The sequence below is a fragment of the Exophiala oligosperma genome (assembly GCF_000835515.1).
Source record: "Exophiala oligosperma strain CBS 72588 unplaced genomic scaffold supercont1.1, whole genome shotgun sequence".
Lineage (NCBI taxonomy): Eukaryota > Fungi > Ascomycota > Eurotiomycetes > Chaetothyriales > Herpotrichiellaceae > Exophiala > Exophiala oligosperma.
Window position 1 is genome coordinate 2,098,325 of NW_015622818.1, and position 18,835 is coordinate 2,117,159.

Sequence of the window (18,835 nt, forward strand, 5' to 3'; positions counted from 1 at the left end):
TCAATCATGCGTCGTATGCGATACATACTATTCGTACAGGAAGGTGTGCGCCGACCAAGAAGAATTATCCCCGGATACACAAAAACATCGTGGAGTCCTACTTCTCTTCTCCCATCCACCAACAAGAAGAAAAGAAAATGGGAATCAATCGATCGAGAAAGTTTCTCGATGACAAGTGAATTGATTTCATGGGTTGTGGCAAATTAATATTCGGGTGTCCTCGACGCCGTGGTTCGGGCTGGGTATCTTTTTTCTCCTCTCCCCCTCTCTCTCTGTCTCTTAGATGAAAAGGTACCAAAAAATAAAACAGCGGATAATGTAGTAGGCGCGTGATATATATGATACACCGCAATTCTCTCCCTCTCTCCCCCTCTCAATCCAAGATTCTCAAAACCCCCCTCGATCCATACTACAACGTGTCAAAGTGGACATGATTTCTTCCCTCCCCTCTTTCCCTTCCAACAAGGATTCACGAAAACCTCCTACAGATTCTCGTCTCACGACGCGCCATCATCGCCGTCTTCTTCTCTTTTGGAATCTTCATTCACTTCTTCGTCCGGCGTGGGACTGACTATGATGGCAGGTGGTGGTGGTTGAGACGACGTCGGACTCAGGGTCCCACCCGACGACCGCTTGTCATCCACCGATGCCTCGTCCTCTCCATCGAGTCTGGTCTCGTCATCGGCTCCGGCGCTCTTGGTGGGTGACTGCACCGAATCTCGCGTGGAACTGCTTTGATGTGCCGTCCGCCTTCGCATTCGTCTGGCTTTCCGTTCCTCATCGGCACCGTCTCGTCGTCTCCGAACATCAATCTCATCCCCAGTGGATGGGGCAGAGCTCCTCATTGACTGGAGAGCTTTCAATGCTCGATCAGCAACATCTTCACTTTCGCTAACGTCGCCCTTTCCACTTGTGCCATCTTCTGCACTCAGGCCATCTTCGTTGCCTTTCTCTCCGACGCTGGCTAGCCCACGGCTTTCTTCGACGCCTTCCTTCGTCGGGATATCTGGGAGCTGTTGACCACTTGCGATTCTCTGGTCGTGCTTCTCCTTCAGTCGAGCACGCCGTCTTCGGTCACGCTGATCCTTGACTTGCGGCGCAGCGGCTCGAAGTTTGGCAAGTAGGTCTTCCATGGCACCATTTGCATGAGGGCTGCCAGGAGTTTCTGCTCCACTTGTTCCACCGCTAGCGGTCAACCCACCTTGCGCTCTCTTTCGAGCCATACTAGCCTCAAGGCGACGCCTGGTCTCTTCCATGGCAGTGTTCTTTTCTCTCGATTTCTTCCATTCCGTCACAAAGCCACCGAGCTTACTAAAGAATTCTCTCCTGGCATTCTCATCTTGATTATCTTCTCCAAAATAGGTCATAATATCATCGTACGTTCGTGAAGTCTCTTCCAGGTATAGTTGCATTTGCTCGGCTTTCCGTCTTGCCTCTTTCATCGATCTCTGAACCACTTGAGCCACGCGATCTTGAGGATGGAACTTCTTAGGGTCACTCAAGTTTCCTGCGTCCAGCGAAGCTTGAACGTTCTTGATGTTGTCGATATACTTCTTCGCATCGAGGCGCAATTGATCCACGTTCAGCTTCGAGGCAGGCACGACTCCAGAGATGTCCTCAACGAAGACTTCCCATTGAGAATACTGGTTGCGCACGATTCGCTCAATGAGGTCTGCAAAAGTTGTTTCATTCTTGTCGTCCTTCACCATGCCCAGGCGCGCCAACGAACTGAGTTTGAATCCAGATGCTTGCTTATTCGAATCGTTCATGTAGTTACCGATATCGAGAATAAGAGCCAAGACGCTCATTAGAGAGGTCGAGTCCCGAATGGCCTCCGATACGTTGACAATCTCTTTCAGCTTGGCCGAGATCTCGTCATACTCGTTTTCGTAATTCCTGGCCAAGGCCAAAGCTCTCATCCTGGCTTTCCAATAATGGTGCAACTCGTACGCGGTCTGAAGATAAATTTGATCTTCTCTGGTCAACTCAGATGGGTCCTGCTCCCGCTTAGAAGTCAGCGCGTCAGGCCCAGTCCAGTCTTTGCTGTAAGGAGCCATGAGCTTCGCAATGTTTTCGGGGATCGTGCAGAGATCTTCCCTCTGCAGGAAATCCATCACAACGTTGTTTTCGAGTACTTCTCGGTCACAATGAATAATCTTTCGTACAACGTCATCGGCGGTGGCGTTCTTGAACTTTGCCATTGACACGTGGAAGTTTCTCATCATATCACTACTGATGATCTGCTTCTTGTCGTTCTTACCCTTGCCAGCACCAGCACCGATAATCTTGATGTCTTTGGCAATGAAGAGTTTCTCGACTTCGTCGAGCACGCCCTTTCTTTGCAACTCGCGGTACTTCTCTTCCTTGGCTTCCGTGCTTGTACTGCTTGCCCATACCGTAACTTGTGGCGTGTCTACTTTATCCCAATGGAAAGCCTTGAGCTTCTTCTTGGGACGCATGATTGGGTTCTTAAGCATAGGCACCGGTACAATAGGTGATTGGGGAAGGAAATGGCCATGCTGGAGTCCTGGAAGCGGCGGAGCGCCAGGAGGTGGGGGTGCAGCAGGTGAGATAGGGCTCATAGGAAGTGAACCCGGCGGCGGAGGAGGTGGTGGAGGCGGACCTCCAGCGAAGCCAGGCATTGACGGGGTTGTAGGAGAAAGAGGCATTCCAGGCGGCGGAGGTGGAGGTGGAGGGGGTGCGCCGGCCTCAAATCCAGGTATAAGAGCCGGAGAAGGCTCCGATGATCCTGGAGGTGGTGGTGGCGGCGGGGGCGGAGGAGGACCATTGAACTTAGCTTCACCGTGTGCTTCATCAGTGGGCGTCTTGGGAGACTCGGACCCGAGGCTTGGATGGGAAGGCCCAGTTGTGATGCCGTCGCTGTCCGCTGTCGCATCATCACTGTCATCGTCCAGCTTCTTCACCTTCGAAGTGAGTTCGCCCATCAGATTAGACTGCTGTTCCGTATGGATCTTGGGCCTTGAGAACTCGACGAGCCTTGGCTTCTCATAAACCACTGCTTCGTCTTCTTCACCAGACTCGTGTTCGTTTTCGGCCTCTTCGCTGATTGACAACGCTTCCAATGCAGCTCTTCGAGATCCCTTCAGAGCGTTACTGCGGTGGACACTTCCCATGACACTATTTGTGAGATGTCTCTTCGTCTTCTCCTGGAAATCAGCGTCGACCATATCGTCCATCTTCTCACGGAGCTCTCTGAGCCTATCCGACGGGCCTTGTTGGCCCCAGACTTTGCCTTCAAGCTTGAACTGTGTTTTGGTGCGTTCCAGATTTCGCTCTAGGCGCTCCATCAGCTTCTCTCTGTCCAAAATGCCCTGCATCTGAGTTGGATCTTGGCCCGTAGTGCCATCTTTGGCGGCGCGAGAGGCTGCGACTTCCTGTGCATCTCTAAGCATAAGGTACAGTTCGCGACTTTCAAGTTCGTTTCGTTGGAGCTCTTGTGCTCTGATGCGCTGGAGCTCCGCAACTTCGGATTTCAAGGCCTCTGCTTGCCTTGACTGCATTTCAATGATGGCAGCTTGCTCCTCCACTTGCTTTTGTAATTTCTTGACCATCCCATCAGCACCAAGAGAGATCTGGGCTGCCATTTCATCTCGTTCGGCAATGGCGGCTTCTGCAATCTGCCTCGACTCTGTCGCCTCGTCAAAAGCGATACGAGCTTCATCGTCGGTGTGCAGCCTATCCAAAAGATTCTGTACTGTGAAGTTCAGGCTTTGCTTCAGATCCATATCTGGCAGTCGGCGATCCATAGCGACATAGCTGAGCATAGAGTCGACCAACTGGAACATCCTCAACCTTTCGTCCGCGTTGTTCTCGCGCAGTAGTAACATGTGCTGCATGGCAGAAATGAAGTAGTCTTGCGTCCTGCTACCTTGGACTCTGGACATGATGGCGTCGGTAATCTGCATGGGGTCTGTCATGTCCTTGACTTCACCTTCTATACTGTCCACCATACTGTTACCTTCTCGCTGAAGCAGGTCTTCATAGTCGATGGCTTCGTTCTCGCGGAATTTGGCAATCTGCTTGTCGATGACATCGTACTGGAAAGATTCCATCTTCACCAGTATCCGTTTGATGCCACAAGCAATGAATTGCGCCCTGATATGACATCGTAATTGCAGATCACGTTCGGGGGCATCGACCAACATGTTGATCAAAACCAACGTGGCGACGGCATATTCCATCAAAAGGTTTTCCATACCAATACCACCACTTCGAACCTCCTCACTGGCCCCGACCAGACTGCCCATCTTACCTCGGCCGTCGATGGTGACTTCGACAATACGCATCCAAGCGTCAAAGCGGCCATTTTCGTTGATCTGGTTTTTGACCATGTCCATGGCTTGAAGCACCTTCAGATGACCCTGTCCTTGATCCCAGTGGCACAGAAACGTCAACACCTCGCTGACAAGTTTCCGTGTGGTCAATCGTGGTGATATCAGGCACGTGGCCAGCGCTACCAGGATCTGGTCGTGGGTCAAGGCATCATCAGCACCATACTTGTTGTTCATCAGGGCTTTCAGACATTTGACGATGTCGTACTCCCTGTCGAGATCCTTTTCTGCTGAACCAGTGGTGCTGACTGGAGTCGGGCCACTCGCCTGGCGTCGATTAATCTTTAACAAGACACTGGTCAAAGCGACCTGGCCTTGTGCCTCGATGAATGCCTTGACCCAACTGATTGGTTGTGTTCTCAGGCTGACGCTCAAACTCTGCAGTTGTTTCGCAGATATACTATTATCCAAAATCTTCTTGACGTACCATTCAGGAGTGCCCTCGACGTCCCTTGCTGTCGGGCCGTCCATGGTACCCGTTTGGCGAGCCTGCTGTCTTCTCTTTTGTTCGCCCTGCCACTCCGTCAATTTATCCTGATGGACGAGCGTCCATTTCTTCGCGGGCGCGTATGCCATCATCTGCCGTTTCGCTTGCTCGGGCAGATTCTGCCAACCACGCTTATGCATGAGTTGCAAAAACAACTTCTCGATTTCCTCGTCGCTTTGCGGCTTCGGAAGATAGAACCCGGCAGGTGTGAACGAGGTAGTCGAACTGAACGGTGAAGATTGTTGCGCCGGCCAGCCGGCATGCGAACTAAGCTTTGATAGTCGGGAGTGCGTGGGGGACACCACTCCCATCGAGGTATCGGAGTCTTGCCGTGAAGGGACCGCTGTTCTTGAAGATCTGTCGGATGAAAAAAGGCTCGACCCTGCCGTGGCGGACGAGGCAGTTGACTTTATGCTGGCACCGTCAAACGACTTCCGTCTGCTTCCTCCATAGGAGTCACTCGTGGACACCGAATCGTAAGCGCCGTGTTGAGGGCCGTTACTGCTGCCCGGCCGACCCCACTGTTGGTATTTTGTCCCGCGATCTCCTGCCTGGCTCGAAGCCATGGTGACACCGTTGGGGTTCACGTGAGGCGGCGGGCGAGGCCCTGTCGGATGCGAGGCGCCATTCGTCGAGGAAGAACTGAAGGCGGGATACTGATGAAAGTCGGACCCGCGAGCCAGCTGATGCGGCTGCGGCTCTCGTCTCGAGGTGATTTGATCCTCCCGAGGCAGGTAGTCGACGGTCACGGGGGTTTGGGATCGGTCGGTCGCGGAGTAAGGTATCGAGGTGATGACGCCTGCGGTCATGTTGAGGCCGCCCCCATCCCCTTCCTGACCATCGTTCGAGGCGACTGACTCCCTTTTGGAATGCCTAGACGTCCAGGAGCCATTGATGTTTGGTTCTGGTGTAGCTAGGGTCCCTCCTCCTCCTCCATCGTAGCGGCTGTCGGCTTTGTCGCGATGGCGCCTACTGAAGAAGCCTTTGCCGGCGGACGACTGTCTGGAAGCCTTGTCTGATTGCGTTATCGGCGGCATCGTCTCTGCAGCGCAGGCCGAACAGCAGGACGCATGTGTGTGTTGGTGAGATGGCCCAAAACAGGTGCCCACTTCCTGAGACTCGTTTTAGTTTGTCTCCCCCCTCGTTACAAATTCAATGATCGGGCGGCCCAGTATGCGGATGTTTCTATTCCTGCATTGTCCCTGCTCTTTCCCCGGTATACCTCGTTTCTCGTTCTGGCAAGTGGAATCGACGTCCGAGCGTTTCGATGTCGTTTGTTGGACTTGGGGATAAAGAGCGATGGGGACAAAGTAATCGTGCGTGAGAAAGCGGCGAACAGTTCGACGGGGAAACAAAGAATGGCCGAATTGGGTACGGACGTCCGTTTTGTGCCAGCTGCAAGGCGGACAACGAAGGGAAGAATAAAATTCACGAAAGATTAGAGTACCAAAAAAAAAGGCGAAGGAGAGATTGTGTGAAGCCAATGTCAACTGTGTTGTAAGTACGGAGTATAGAATTCTGAATTACGGAGTACGATGTTGAGGCGAGTAATGACAGTGTTCGCGATGGGTATGGCCAGTGGCCAGTGTGCTTGGTGGTGGTTCTGGGTTGCGCAGCCGCTGCCCACTTGCGCTCCCAGGGGTTCGAGCCATTGTACTCGTAGAAGATTCATGGCCTGCATCGGCCTAGTCCAAGTCACTTAGAGGCACTCCGAGGAACCAATTATTGGGCGCTTGAGGGCCTTTTGGACAGCCCCAACTTCTCGCGCCAGGCCTGATACAGCCGGATCACCACCGCTAACCACCACCACCTGGGCAGTTTGCTTGCACGCGATCCTGTCAAATTGATTTCGCTAAGTCCGTAACTCGTACGAGTAGGTACTCGTGCAGACTACAATAACAACAAGTCTCGCCTATTCAATTGTACTAATAGACTACTCCGTAAGAAGCTGACTGTTGACTGTTGGGGACCCTTAACGAGGCATTTCCTCAGTTATCACTGAGACATGGTCCGGAACTCACCTCGGTATCCCAATGCGTGGCTTGCATAAAACTACAGCAGAGCCCAGTAGAAGTACAGATCATCAAGCACATCTCTACCCTGTGCCCAGACCAAGACCAAGGGCTTGACTTCGGGGATTGAAAACAACCTTAGACAGCGTTCTCCGTCCCCCCTACAGAATTCGGCACAATATCTGTACATCACGGAGGACTACCTTAGCTAAGCTCCTCCGTAGTTCTTGCATTATCCGTTAGGCCCCAGTAATCATCTCAAGTGCCCGGGCTGTCAGCAACACTTGAGTTGTGCCATCCTCCTCCCTTCCCACCACTCCCGCCCTCGGACGCCTTCAAACCTTCCCAAGGGAGCCATTGAACGGATATTGCACGGACAGTTAGACCCAATTTCACACGTCCCCCCAAATTGACAGAGAGAACCACTCTGTCTCTTCACGGGCCACTCCGTGCGACCATCTACTACCAGAGTATATATCTATTCCACCCGTGCCCTTTTCCATCCATCGAAGCCGCCATCATGGCGGCGTGATGATGAAATATCTTCGACGTTCCATCCCAGGCACCATCGCCTCGAACAAAGAAACACCACCCGTGCAGGCTGAAGTAACAGCGACAAGCACCGCCACGGCCGCCGCCGACTCCTCCAGCAAAATGGCCGGGTCCGGCTTTCTCAATTTCACAAAGGTAACTTTCCAAAACGCCGTTTTCAAAGAGAACAAGTAGTCTTTTCCAGAGAGTAATCGTCACCACGGACACTGACAAAAGAATTGCAACCGATCCCTATAGACCGTCCTGATTCCGATCTTCATCGCCGCGGCGCTCTACCTCGTCGTCTTCCACGCCCTGTTACCGCTCTACCGCCGCCATCGAGCCCGATACTCGCAATACCTCCCTCTCCAGTCGACCTCGTTGTTGTCCTCCCACTTCCCCGAAGCCCTGCAGCCGTCGTCCGTCCGTGAGCGGGTAATGGGCGTCTTCGTGCGCCTCTTCCTCCCTTCGACGTGGGCGTTCCGCGATCGCTTCCGCCGTCGCGACAGCGTCGTCAGCGCCGACGGCGAGCTCTTCGACGTCGAGTCCGGCGAGGCCATGGTCGGCTTCGACGTCCAGGAACGGAACCAGCGCCGCCACGGCATGGAGCGTCAGGTCTCCAACATGGCCGCCGCCGCCCGGACCGCGAGCCAGCTCCAAGACGCCGCCATGGACTCGGACCGGCGGTTGAGTCGAGAACTGGAAGAGGGCTTCCGGGATGACAGCGAGGACGAAGGAGATGCACCACGAGAAGTCGTGGTTGGGAACAGAAGCACGAGTGGTGGTGGTGGTCGACGGTGATGACAGGTCCCCGTATACACCTCCAGAATAGAGAAAGAAGAAAAGAAGGGTACACTCTCTCTATACAGACGAAAATAATGAATGTCCACTTTTCTTCACCCTCGAATCTGTGTGACATGCACTTGCACCGTCCATGTACTGCTTCATTTACGGAGTATATATCCATCATGCGCTATATACGGCCCTCCCAAGCAAGTGTAAAAAAAGTCCAGCACCAAAGTTGATCTACCAGGAACAGAATGCCCGGCTTCACCAGACGATGAGAACTGGTCAGGTCCGAAGCGTCGCATTGCTCATCACCTCCCTCGGCTGCGCATGCTCAACTCACCGTCAAACATCTTGTCGACCGACAACACGCTTTCATTAGCTAATCGTTGACCGTGACCTTTTCCAGTATGCAGCTTTAGCGGCAGCGACTGAAGAGCACGCATGACTGTTTTAGCACGCCCACATACACAGAGCGACCTCGTAAGCAATGAGAGCCCCTTTAGACACCGAAATTTGGTCAACTCCCTTTATTGAGCATATGAATAATGGACAAGCATGCATGCAACTGCTCGCAAGAAATAACAGAAAGACATATATGTACAGTTGGTCCAGGTAGTGCCATTTCTTTTCATGGCTTGGATGTCAGAAGTAACCCAAATCCAAGCAAGAATTATAACGTCAAACAAACCCAAAAGACCGCCCAAAGTATACAGCTCTCAGAAAAAAGGTGTACACAGGCCTCAAGAAGCATTGGAACCGAACGCTTCGAGGCATAGAAGGTCTAAGAGCTCGCTGTTTGCCGTGATGGTCGCCAATCCAAGGCTGAACCCTCGTTCATCATGAGCACGTCACCCTTTCTTTTCCCAGCCCCTCGCAGAAGTGCGGAACAAGAACAAAAACAGCACCACGCCCTTTTCCCTTGCAGGAATCATCTTCTTCGTGTCATAATATGTCTAGAGATTTTGCAACATGGAAGGTTGGACTAGTTGACTTGGAGCCATCATTGGCTGCGACATGGATTGTGGCATAGATTGCATGACAAGCGTTGAAGGTGGTGGCATGGACATGGCCATCATGCCGGACACGCTTGTAGGTCGAGTGACCTCATCAGGGGATGATAATTCATCCATGGAGCCGAACTCATTTTCTTCGTTTTCAAGCTCCTCTTCGCTTGTTGTGGGAACAGGTTGGCCGTCTTGTTGAGATTCATGCGTACGGCGGTGCCTGGAAATTCATTAGTCCGAGACAATATGGCATCTCAGGGGGGAACTCACTGAGCAAGGTTGTCAGATCGGGAGAAAGCCTTGTTGCAATAAGGGCAGACATATGGCCGTTCTTGAGTGTGGGTTCGGACGTGTCTAGAATGTGTCAGTAGGCGCCAAGGAAAATTAAAGGAGGTCAACATACCGCTTGAGATGCTCGAGGCGCTTGAAGAGTCGCCCGCAGCTAGGAATTGGGCAAGAATGCGACTTGTACGGCACACCAAGCTCCATCATGGTTGCACTTCGTGCTCGTCGGACCGGGCCCGGTCTTTCTAATCGAACTGCAGGACTAGCATGCAACGAAGCGGGATGCATGTCGTCTCCAATGAGGCCAGGCATAACTTCAGAACCAGTCACCATGCCCATGGAGTGCACAGGGTCTTCTTCCAGACTAGCAAGCGGCGTCGTGTGACGTGAATAGTCATTGAGGTGGTCTACCTTGTGGGCAAGGGATGCCGCATAGTTTTGAACCATTCCGGAAGGGGAGTGGTCGCCAGACTCATCACCCTCTGCGATAGGGAGTACGGAGCTGGACATGGAGCGTCGAAGATCACTGGGTCTTTGAGGTACATGTGTCTTCATACCATGAGTAACTTGAGCAACAGCATTGGCAGCGACTGCGTTCATGATTGAAGAAGGTATCGAGGAACGCCTCCTCCGCGCCTTGTATGTTGGGGAACCTTCAATGACCGAATAGACATTTGCAGGTGGGAAAGGACGAGGAGCAGCCGCATAGGTAGGACCTGCCAGAGTAGAGGGAGGCAGTGAAGCCATTGGGTTGTATGCAGGCATAGGTTGCATTTCCGGGATGGCCGAGTAGAGCCCGGTGTCTTCGTTGGCAATGTAGGCTGGTTCCGCGCCAACTGGAACTGCATGCTGAGGAGGGGTAATAGGCTCATACGACAAGCCTCTCGTGCTGTAGTCCTCAAAATGTGAAGAGACAAATGAAGGAGCCGGCGAATATTCCATGTAGGCAGGCATAGAAGCATGTCGCATATGTGAACGGTCATAGGGAAGACCATTTCGATCGTAGCCAATGGTGGAGAAATCCTGTTCCCGTGACATCGCTGTGGTCGTAATGGGTGTTTGCATACCCATGCTGGTATACATAGCAGTTGGTTGCTCCTGTGATCGCGGTATCTGAGCAGGCATCATCTGGGGAGGGGGCATCGAGTCTGCTGCACGAAGAACCGGAGAGGTTGACTGGGAGTAATTCACATTTGCGTTGGCGGTTGCAAATGACGACGAATTGGCTTGTTGGGCTTTTGTCAGCTGTTCAAAGAGGGACTGTGATGAGTCGAACTCAAATGACAGGGCCGGCTCTGCGACAGCCTTCGTGGTAGCTTCCTGACCCATCTTCTCCCGCTTCAGATCTCTCTCCAGGGCGTCGAGGAACAGGCGGTCGTGGGGCACACTGTACCAGTAAAAGACTTTTTGCTTCTTTTGTGTTCGGATGCAGTTGTTCTTGTACAAAAAGTCCAGGAAGGGGCTCTTTGGTTCTTCCAACGAAGCATCCGTGCCCGACTTGAGGTTGCGCAGATCAGAGAAAATACCCTCCTCAAATTTCTTCGGGTTCTTGACCGGGCGGCCAAATGCTTGGAACCGGAAAGACAGACATCTCACGATATCTGTTCCGGAGATGTGGAAGAGGTTGTTCCATAATACACAGGAAACATATTCGCCCGTGGGGAGGAGAAATCTTCGGATCAAAGAATCGGGACTCCAATCCACAGGGGCGGAAATGAGGAAATATTTGAGGTTATCGACTTGCTGCAGAGCGACTTGCGCATCTTGCGGTAAGCTTTGTTGTGCTTCGTTCGAGAGCATAAAAGTCTCGGGCTTCTGAGGCTGGGCCATGGGCGCACCGCTTGAGGGGTACATTGATCGCGGATGGAAATGTTGACGCGACCAAGGGCGGCGGTACGGTGTGGAGGGGTTAGTCGTCACTGACTTTCCCACTCTTGTCACTTCTGCCTATCCACCGGACAAAGCGCAGGTATGTGTGCTCGCAACTTGAGGTTGGTATCGGACCGGAAACGAGTGGTATGAGCCGGACCCAGGATAGCAGGTGCAGAAAGGGGAGGATAGGACAACAGATCTGGCCAGGAAATCGGCGAGGAGCAGGCGGTTGTTATGATGCTCTGTGTATAGCGAACGATGGTGCCGATGATGTAAATGGAGTCAATGCGAGAGACCAGCTTCCGCAGTACGTCCAGACGTGGTGAAGCTCCTGTCTCGAGTGATGGGCAAGCGAGAGCAGGTGAAACGAAAGTGGATAAGGAGAGAAGCTAGCCTCTCCAAGTCCTAAGGGCAAGGCCGAGGACGGGAAAAGAAGGATGGAAAAAGTCGCAGTGCAGGAGCAACGACAAAGTTGAAACAGATGGAGGAGTGATGAGGCTTAAGAAATAACAAGAAAAAAGGGAGGGAGAGTAGTAGTGGTGATGATGGGAACGAAGATGTGCTGGGGTAGTGCTCGTAGAAGGAAAGCCGGGAGGAGTGAGACCAGCCAGTGCGAGAAGCGAGAAACAAGAACGAAAGGGTAGATTAGGTGGACGGCAAGACATTCTCGCTGCCACTGGGCAGATGGGTCTCGTTTTTACTTAAGCTCAGTGACTAGAAGGCACCTCCCATGCCTAGCGGTCTAGCGTTCTAGGGGGGGAGGGGAACGAAAATCGTGGGCCAGGCTAGCGGATCAAGTGGCTAGGGGGGGCCCAGTCCGGGTAAGCTACTGGCCTTTAGGCGCTACTGCCAGCCAGAAAGCACAAGAGGCGGAAAGGGATGGAGACCAGGGTGTCTAGGGAGGGACGACGACGTACAGGGGATCTTTCTCCATTCTTCTCATCCATTCATCGACCAACGCGAATTCGGTCTTCATCTGCCACTCGTCCTGGCACTTCTGCACATCTTCGGTATTGACGAAGACTTGTTTGAGTGGTCAGACGCTGTCCGACCTCCTGCAAGGCACAGGTGCATCCCAACCTGGGGCCATGTTTGCCGCTTGCTGGATGCTGGCATTCGCATCTCTTTGGACTGCTCGCTCTATCTTTGGGGAACGCGCCAACGACTCGGCCAGTAGGCTCTCCGTCTGTCCCACTGACAATGCGCGCTAGAACAGGTACAAGTACAAGTACGAGCTGCTCCACTGTGCCATGATGGGTGATCTTCCAGGCTGCATGCGGCCTATTCATATGCCAACAGTCCATACGAAGTACTGTACACCTCAGCAGGGCCGACTCCGTATATCCTCGGAACACCGGTAGTCCGTATCTCAGTCAGCCCCAGCTCAGCGATATAGTCGGTTGTTGACACAGACACTGCCTCTGATTTTTGGAATGCACATGGGCAATTGCGTATGCCTTTCCTCGACCGATCCTGAACAGTTCGTCCCGCAAGGCGGTACCTAGCAAAGACGAGTTTTGATCGCGGCCACTCTGTGCCAGGATACTATGGACCGATGACCTCCAATCCCAGGCACGAAGGATGTGCCACTACCGCTTCTGATCGCTGGTCCGTAGAATACGATGCAATGCTTAGGCCAAGCAATAACTTAATCGTGACTCCGCAAAGCGACCATGTTCGCAGGTGGGTTGCTATTTTGATCCTGAGGAGGTCCCTGCGCGCATTCCTCATGTTCAGCGTGTCGCTTGAATATGGTCCGTGAAAGTCGAGTTGATGAAACGAGTGGCTGAGAGTTGCAGACCCCGTGGGCGAATGGGTGTACGGCGCACCAGCTGCTTGTCCCGCTCTGGCGCCGAGCCACACTGACCAGTGCCCGGATCATTTTCAAACGCATCTCAAACAAAGGCCGCCAAAAAGGACGCCCAGTTTCATCTGTGAGCTTAAATCATCATACAGAGGAGGCATGGGTACCCGGTTTTGCTTACCAGGTACAACGTTGACGACCTGTCTGAGCTACTCCATAGTGAATGCTCACTCTCATGCACGATGACTGCAGTCGGATTCAGCCACCTATGGCGTCCTAAGCTGTCCTAACAGAATCTAGGATATGCTCCGAAGTCACCATGGATTCAACTGACAAGTGCCCCCCCTTTTATTGGAAAAAGGCGAAGGACTAGGATAACTATCTTGAGTGGACTTTGACACCCAAGACCCGCCATCGCATAAGCGTAATTGAGGTCACAACAACAGATTCTGCGCGACTGTCAACGGTCAATGGTCAGTCGCATTTACGAAGGGGCCATCTGTAATTGTGGCAAGCACTTCGGCAAGTGTCCAACTATCCAGCTTTACAAAAGGGGCTGCATGTAGGATGGTCGCCGTATATAACACAAATGTTTGGTCGAGCGCAGGCGCAAAAGAACGCGATCAGCCCGAAGCGATTGGAGGGCACCAGAGTCGACTCAGAGACCCATGGACAAATCAATCCGTAGCACACGTGACGGCTCGCTCATCACGAGGAGCATGGGCTTTTCTCCTCCCCTATCACAAGCTTAACAGGATGTGGTTTCCTGTGCTTGTCACAGTCATCTCCACAAATGGACTACTGTGACTATTGCTCGTCTTGTTGCTCGCCTCGCACATTGGCGAGCGACGAACCCTCCCTGTCTCCAATGGCCGTAAAAAGGGGCTCCACCACGAGCTGTGATGGCGGCCTCGACTACGCCGACGCTTTCTAGATTGGCATCGTCAATTCCAGGCGGGCGAGCTCGCTTAGACAACAGTTTCATGTTGGGATGCGAGGGACATGGCAACATCGATGCCCTTGCGTTTCCCTCTTGAGGGATTGGTCTCTCCAGAATCTGCAATGCACGCGCCGTCAGCAAGATGGCGCTACGTTTCAGATGTAATTCTCCTGCTGCAGCCGCATTGGTCGACGCCGAACCAAAGCCCGCCACCGCTGTCGGCTCAGATGTCACCGTACTTCGAGACGTCCTGTTTTTCTCCGTAATTATTGCGATTGGACTTTGAACCCCGATCGAAGCACGCACGGTGGTCATGCTGCACATCATCTTTGCATGCGACTGCGCTTCTTCTCGTACGAGGACAATCATGCTCGATCTTCCAGAAAGCATTGGCACATATCGTCGCATTTGAAGCCTCTAAAGAACTTAAGAAATGCGACTGCCATAAACCTGGCCGAATTGTCCAAAGCCTGAAACTAGGCACAGCGTGCTATGTAGTGGCGTAATTGGTACCAAAGCCCTTGATCCTGGCAAATCTCCGACAGTCAAAATCAGTCCGTCCTGTCCGTGAGAACGCAGGGTCACGTCGCAGAGACACCAAAGCGGTCACTGTCCATCACAACTTACTGGTTTGGGACACCCTGCAAGCTCCGCCACCACGGATAGACCACAACCGAATGATGGTGAGACGCTGACGATAGAGAGACGGCTGAGGGCTTTGTTGGGCTCTTTGGCTCGGAAGACCAACCTTGCTACGGTGGCGAGAAGTCCCGAGGCTGAGGCAATGGTGCAACAGCAAAGAATGTTCTTCGACCGAGCCAGCTGCCGTCGAGGCCAAGTCGATGGGGGGCACGTTTCGAATCGCCCATTTCAACCAGTCATGATATTCAACGTCACTCCGCTAATGACAAATGCCAGCCCTGGCTAGCCACTCTCCTGGATAGATGTCATGGGATTCCAAGCTGTCCAAAGGATTTACAGCATCCAGGCTGTGAAAATAGCTTCAAGCCAGTTCAAAGATCCTGGCACAAGACGAAACAAGCCCCTCCATACAGCCTTCCAAGCGGATAGGAGTTCGGTGGAGAGCGAGCGGCCTGCCACGCATGAGATGTTTTTCTCAAGGGCTGTCATGTCTCGAGCAGTTAATGACGCTTTTGACGGGTATTGCGACCACCTCCCCGGCTTGAACCTTGGATGTCGAGGACATCCTTCCTGCTAAGTTTCAGGGTGCCACTTCGGAATCTACCTACTGCAGGGTTATCGACGCCTCGCTCCCTCCGGTTCGTAGCCCTGGCCTCTCCGGACGGCTTCTCCAGTATGATACCATTCTCCTTGGCCTCCTTTCTGCGCAGTGCCTCGCGGCTTGTCGCCTTGGTCACAATACCCACTCGATGTGATCGGGGCATGTTCTTCTGGTGAAACAGGGAGTCTTTAGACCCCAATGACCTCATTCGCATATCAATGGCCTTATGACGCTCTGCCCCGGGCATTGTCGACGACTTCGCCTGTTCCAGCAAGTGGGATTCTTTCAGTAGCCGTTGAAGATCGAGGTCATGTTTCAAATTTTGCGCTTCCAATGCGTCATCTTCTCCGACTGCCGCCTTGTCGGGCGTTTTCTTCGTCGCTCGCTGTAAGTCCTTGGGTGGTTTTGAACTCTTTTGTCTTCGGTTAACATCTCTCTGTCTGGGTGAGCATCATGACTCACCATGAACGACTTGTATTGCCGCTTGTGAGAGTCGAGCTCCTCTGCATCTTGCGCCGTAGCGTTGTGCTCAACAACAACCACCACCTCTGCATCTTGCTGGCCTGCATCTGACAGACCTTCCCACGCCGACTCTTCACTTGTAGCCTCACTGTTTTCGTCCTCCAAGTCCTCGCCTTCGCTTTCGCTCTCATCATCCCCTTCTGGATGCGAAGAAGGCTTCATCTTCGACTCGGGCAGAGGTTCAAAGGCAGATTCGAAATATTTTCGAAAGAGGTCTTGACTTGCATCGGCGCTCGTTGTAGGAGTAGGGTTTTCGTCGTCTGTCGAAATGCGCTCTCGTCGTCGAGGAGCGACCGCAACTTCTCGTTTCCGCTTGCCCAGCATCGTTGCTACACGTTTTTCCGTGATCAAGACGTAATTAGAAATCTCTGTTGTCGAATGTCTAGTCTGTAGCAAGTAGTCATTCACCCGTCAGGTGAAAGGATGAGTTCGTTACATCGAGTTCACAGTCGGAACCTCTGCGCCTACGAAATAAAAATTATTGCGAGGACAATTCATTACGCAGGCGCGGAAATAGCCGTTCCAGTTAAGGAAAGGCGGCCGCTCATGCGTTTATTCGCTGCCGAGGTGCCACCACTAGGGGCCATCTTTCCGGGCTTCATTTTTGGGACTGTGTACAATCTTCCATTACAATTGAGATAAGAAGAACCGCCTGATACTCTGTACTGCTCTAAAATATCGTCTTTTACAAGGGCCGGTGGGGGCATTCGGGGATTAAAAGCGCCTGAAAGTCATGTGCCGAGAAGGGTCTTATTGCCAGACGACATGCTACCAACCTGCACAGTGCCACGAACAGAAGTAGTCACTGGACAGTGAAATACCTGGATAAATGGTAACTCGTTATACATTATCTTGATTCCACTTTACACAGTCCTCGAACCTGGCTCCACTGCCTCCAAACACGTCCAGTGCGCTACCGATAGTCAAGTCAACTTTGCCATCACTACATTGCCTGACGAGGCCGAGGTCGTCGACTGTCCGGGCGCCACCGGCGTACGTGACTGGAATGGTGCACCATTCGGCCAATTTGCGAACGAGGTCCGTGTCAATCCCTTGTTGTAGACCCTCGTTGTCCGCGGCGTGGATCAGGAACTCGCAACAATATGGCTCGAGCATGGAAATGCTCTCTTTTTTTGGCTCGTTAGTATGATTGGTTTCACAGAGGATCGGCGCCTGGCGGAGGAAAACAATACCTTTCGTGATCTCCATCTCAGTAATGGTCTGCCACTTGTCCATGGCGACGAACCAGGTATCTCCTTTCCGTCTACAGCTCAGGTCGATGACGAGTTTGGACGGGTCACTGCCTAGGGATGAAAGGACGGATTTCAGACGTTCCAGCGAGAACCGGCCGTTGGGGAATAGAAAGGAAGTTATGATGACCTACTGCTGCGTATTAACATTCGCATCCCAGACAAAACCCAATTAAAAAGGAAAAGGGCTTTTTCGGTCTATCGGCCGTGTTACGTTCAACCTACCTTTTCAGCACCAGCGTCAATCCACTCTTTGGCGTTGGTGTTGTTGATACCGCCACCAACCTGAAGATGGCCGGGCCAGTGAGCGAGTGCTTCTTTGGCGGCAGCATCATTGCCGGGGCCGAGCATTATAACATGGGCACCGAGCAGGTTGGCCTCGCGATATAGCTGGGCAAAGTAACCTGCCGGGTGTGATGACACATAATTCGTCTTCAGGTCGGACTCTTGCGTGCTGAGTGTGCCGCCCACGATTTGCTTCACTTGCCCCGCGTGCAGGTCAATGCAAGGGCGGAAGCGGGTCATTACGGACGAAGTATAGGAAGAGATTTCATGCGAAATATTGGAATTGTAGAGAAGAGAAGAGCGTGCCAACTTGAGTAACTGGGGCTGTTCCTTGCGTAGCGCGGGACAGAAAATTTCCAAGTAAGCAGGTTAGCCGACTTAATTTTCAGCCTTGTCAGCCCGTATGACGAGGCTGAGATATGAGTATGCACATCCTTCGTCGGCGATGATGAGGAAGCCTTGAACTCTGCCATGTGATTTTAGAAGAAAAGGGTTTCAAGGTTGGAAACTGATTAGCCTATATCGAGAGTTTATCTCACTGGCGCGTGTATCGGTGTGAGCTTCCTATAGGCAGTATGCAGTGTGTTGACTACACGGCGAACAAAAAGAGTCAATGGAGATTCAACACTGGCGACATCGTAGCAGGCGGCGGCTAGTTAATTACGAAATTGACTACGTATCTATATGATATATGTCCTACCTTTGGTCGAATCACCTCCCATTGAGAAGCAAGCCCGTGACGACAGGAGCCAGAGATCACTCTTATCTCATTTACAGATAGCTACAAGATCTTTGGTTGCGAAGCACATTCTAACCAACATTGCTCCGAGAAGAGAACAAAGCTCGAAACTAGTTTTGGTTGATTAAGATATCATTGATGGACTACCTAATGAAGGGTCCGTGTTCTGTAAGAAATACATAGGTTCCAAGCTCATAAAACCCGCAAAACGTGCCAGGTGTATTCAATGCTCATTACTGTCATGAAACCGACCACTTCTCCATTGAGTGTTGAAGAATCTTTAGGTAGAATTGAGCAAAGGAGACATGGTGGATCGAGTCGATCGTCTAAGACGCTTAGTGAGTAGCAGCCTGCTTGTTGCCCTCAGCAGATGCCTATCAAGGATTGTTAGTTGCTGTCAAAGAAAGATGCCTTTGATCAACTTACGGAGCTCTTGCTCTCATCAAGCTTGTCACCGACAGCGTCCTTGGCGGCAGAAGCACGAGTTCCAAGAGACGCATCGGAGTCCTTGGCGACGTTCTTGTTGGCCTCCTTGGAAGCACCAGAGGTGGCTTCGTTGACCTTGTCAGAGACGAAGCTGCGACTTATGTCAGTACGATAGTCCAACACGGTGAGGTTGAGTAATTTGGGCATACTTGGCGGTGTTCTTGATGGTATCCATTGTGATGGGTTGGTGTGTTGATTTGCTTTGGTAGAAGGAAGACTGTTTTGATTGGGTTG

General features: G+C 52.3%; 5 protein-coding genes across 5 annotated transcripts; 1 reads left to right on the forward strand and 4 right to left on the reverse strand.

Annotated features, from left to right (window-relative positions):
- Position 1: 1 nt before the first annotated feature.
- PV06_00729 (uncharacterized protein) lies at positions 2-6,344 on the reverse strand. The gene has a single exon (XM_016401273.1). It carries the CDS (start codon positions 5,874-5,876, stop codon positions 498-500), a length of 5,379 nt encoding a protein of 1,792 aa, XP_016268326.1. The 5' UTR covers positions 5,877-6,344; the 3' UTR covers positions 2-497.
- A 674-nt stretch (positions 6,345-7,018) lies between these two features.
- PV06_00730 (uncharacterized protein) lies at positions 7,019-8,760 on the forward strand. The gene is made up of 2 exons (XM_016401274.1): positions 7,019-7,538; positions 7,641-8,760. Exons 1-2 carry the CDS (start codon positions 7,383-7,385, stop codon positions 8,181-8,183), a joined length of 699 nt encoding a protein of 232 aa, XP_016268327.1. The 5' UTR covers positions 7,019-7,382; the 3' UTR covers positions 8,184-8,760.
- PV06_00731 (uncharacterized protein) lies at positions 8,426-11,978 on the reverse strand. The gene is made up of 3 exons (XM_016401275.1): positions 9,579-11,978; positions 9,446-9,529; positions 8,426-9,395 (listed from the first exon to the last, which is right to left on the reverse strand). Exons 1-3 carry the CDS (start codon positions 11,312-11,314, stop codon positions 9,125-9,127), a joined length of 2,091 nt encoding a protein of 696 aa, XP_016268328.1. The 5' UTR covers positions 11,315-11,978; the 3' UTR covers positions 8,426-9,124.
- Positions 11,979-14,388: 2,410 nt separating this feature from the next.
- On the reverse strand, positions 14,389-16,290 carry PV06_00732 (uncharacterized protein). Its single transcript, XM_016401276.1, has 2 exons — positions 15,782-16,290; positions 14,389-15,731 (listed from the first exon to the last, which is right to left on the reverse strand). Exons 1-2 carry the CDS (start codon positions 16,163-16,165, stop codon positions 15,219-15,221), a joined length of 897 nt encoding a protein of 298 aa, XP_016268329.1. The 5' UTR covers positions 16,166-16,290; the 3' UTR covers positions 14,389-15,218.
- Positions 16,291-16,590: 300 nt separating this feature from the next.
- Positions 16,591-17,662, reverse strand: PV06_00733 (1-(5-phosphoribosyl)-5-[(5-phosphoribosylamino)methylideneamino] imidazole-4-carboxamide isomerase). The gene is made up of 3 exons (XM_016401277.1): positions 17,317-17,662; positions 17,035-17,221; positions 16,591-16,968 (listed from the first exon to the last, which is right to left on the reverse strand). The coding sequence occupies exons 1-3, from the start codon at positions 17,614-17,616 to the stop codon at positions 16,682-16,684; spliced, it is 774 nt and encodes a 257-aa protein (XP_016268330.1). The 5' UTR covers positions 17,617-17,662; the 3' UTR covers positions 16,591-16,681.
- Between the last annotated feature and the right edge of the window lie 1,173 nt (positions 17,663-18,835).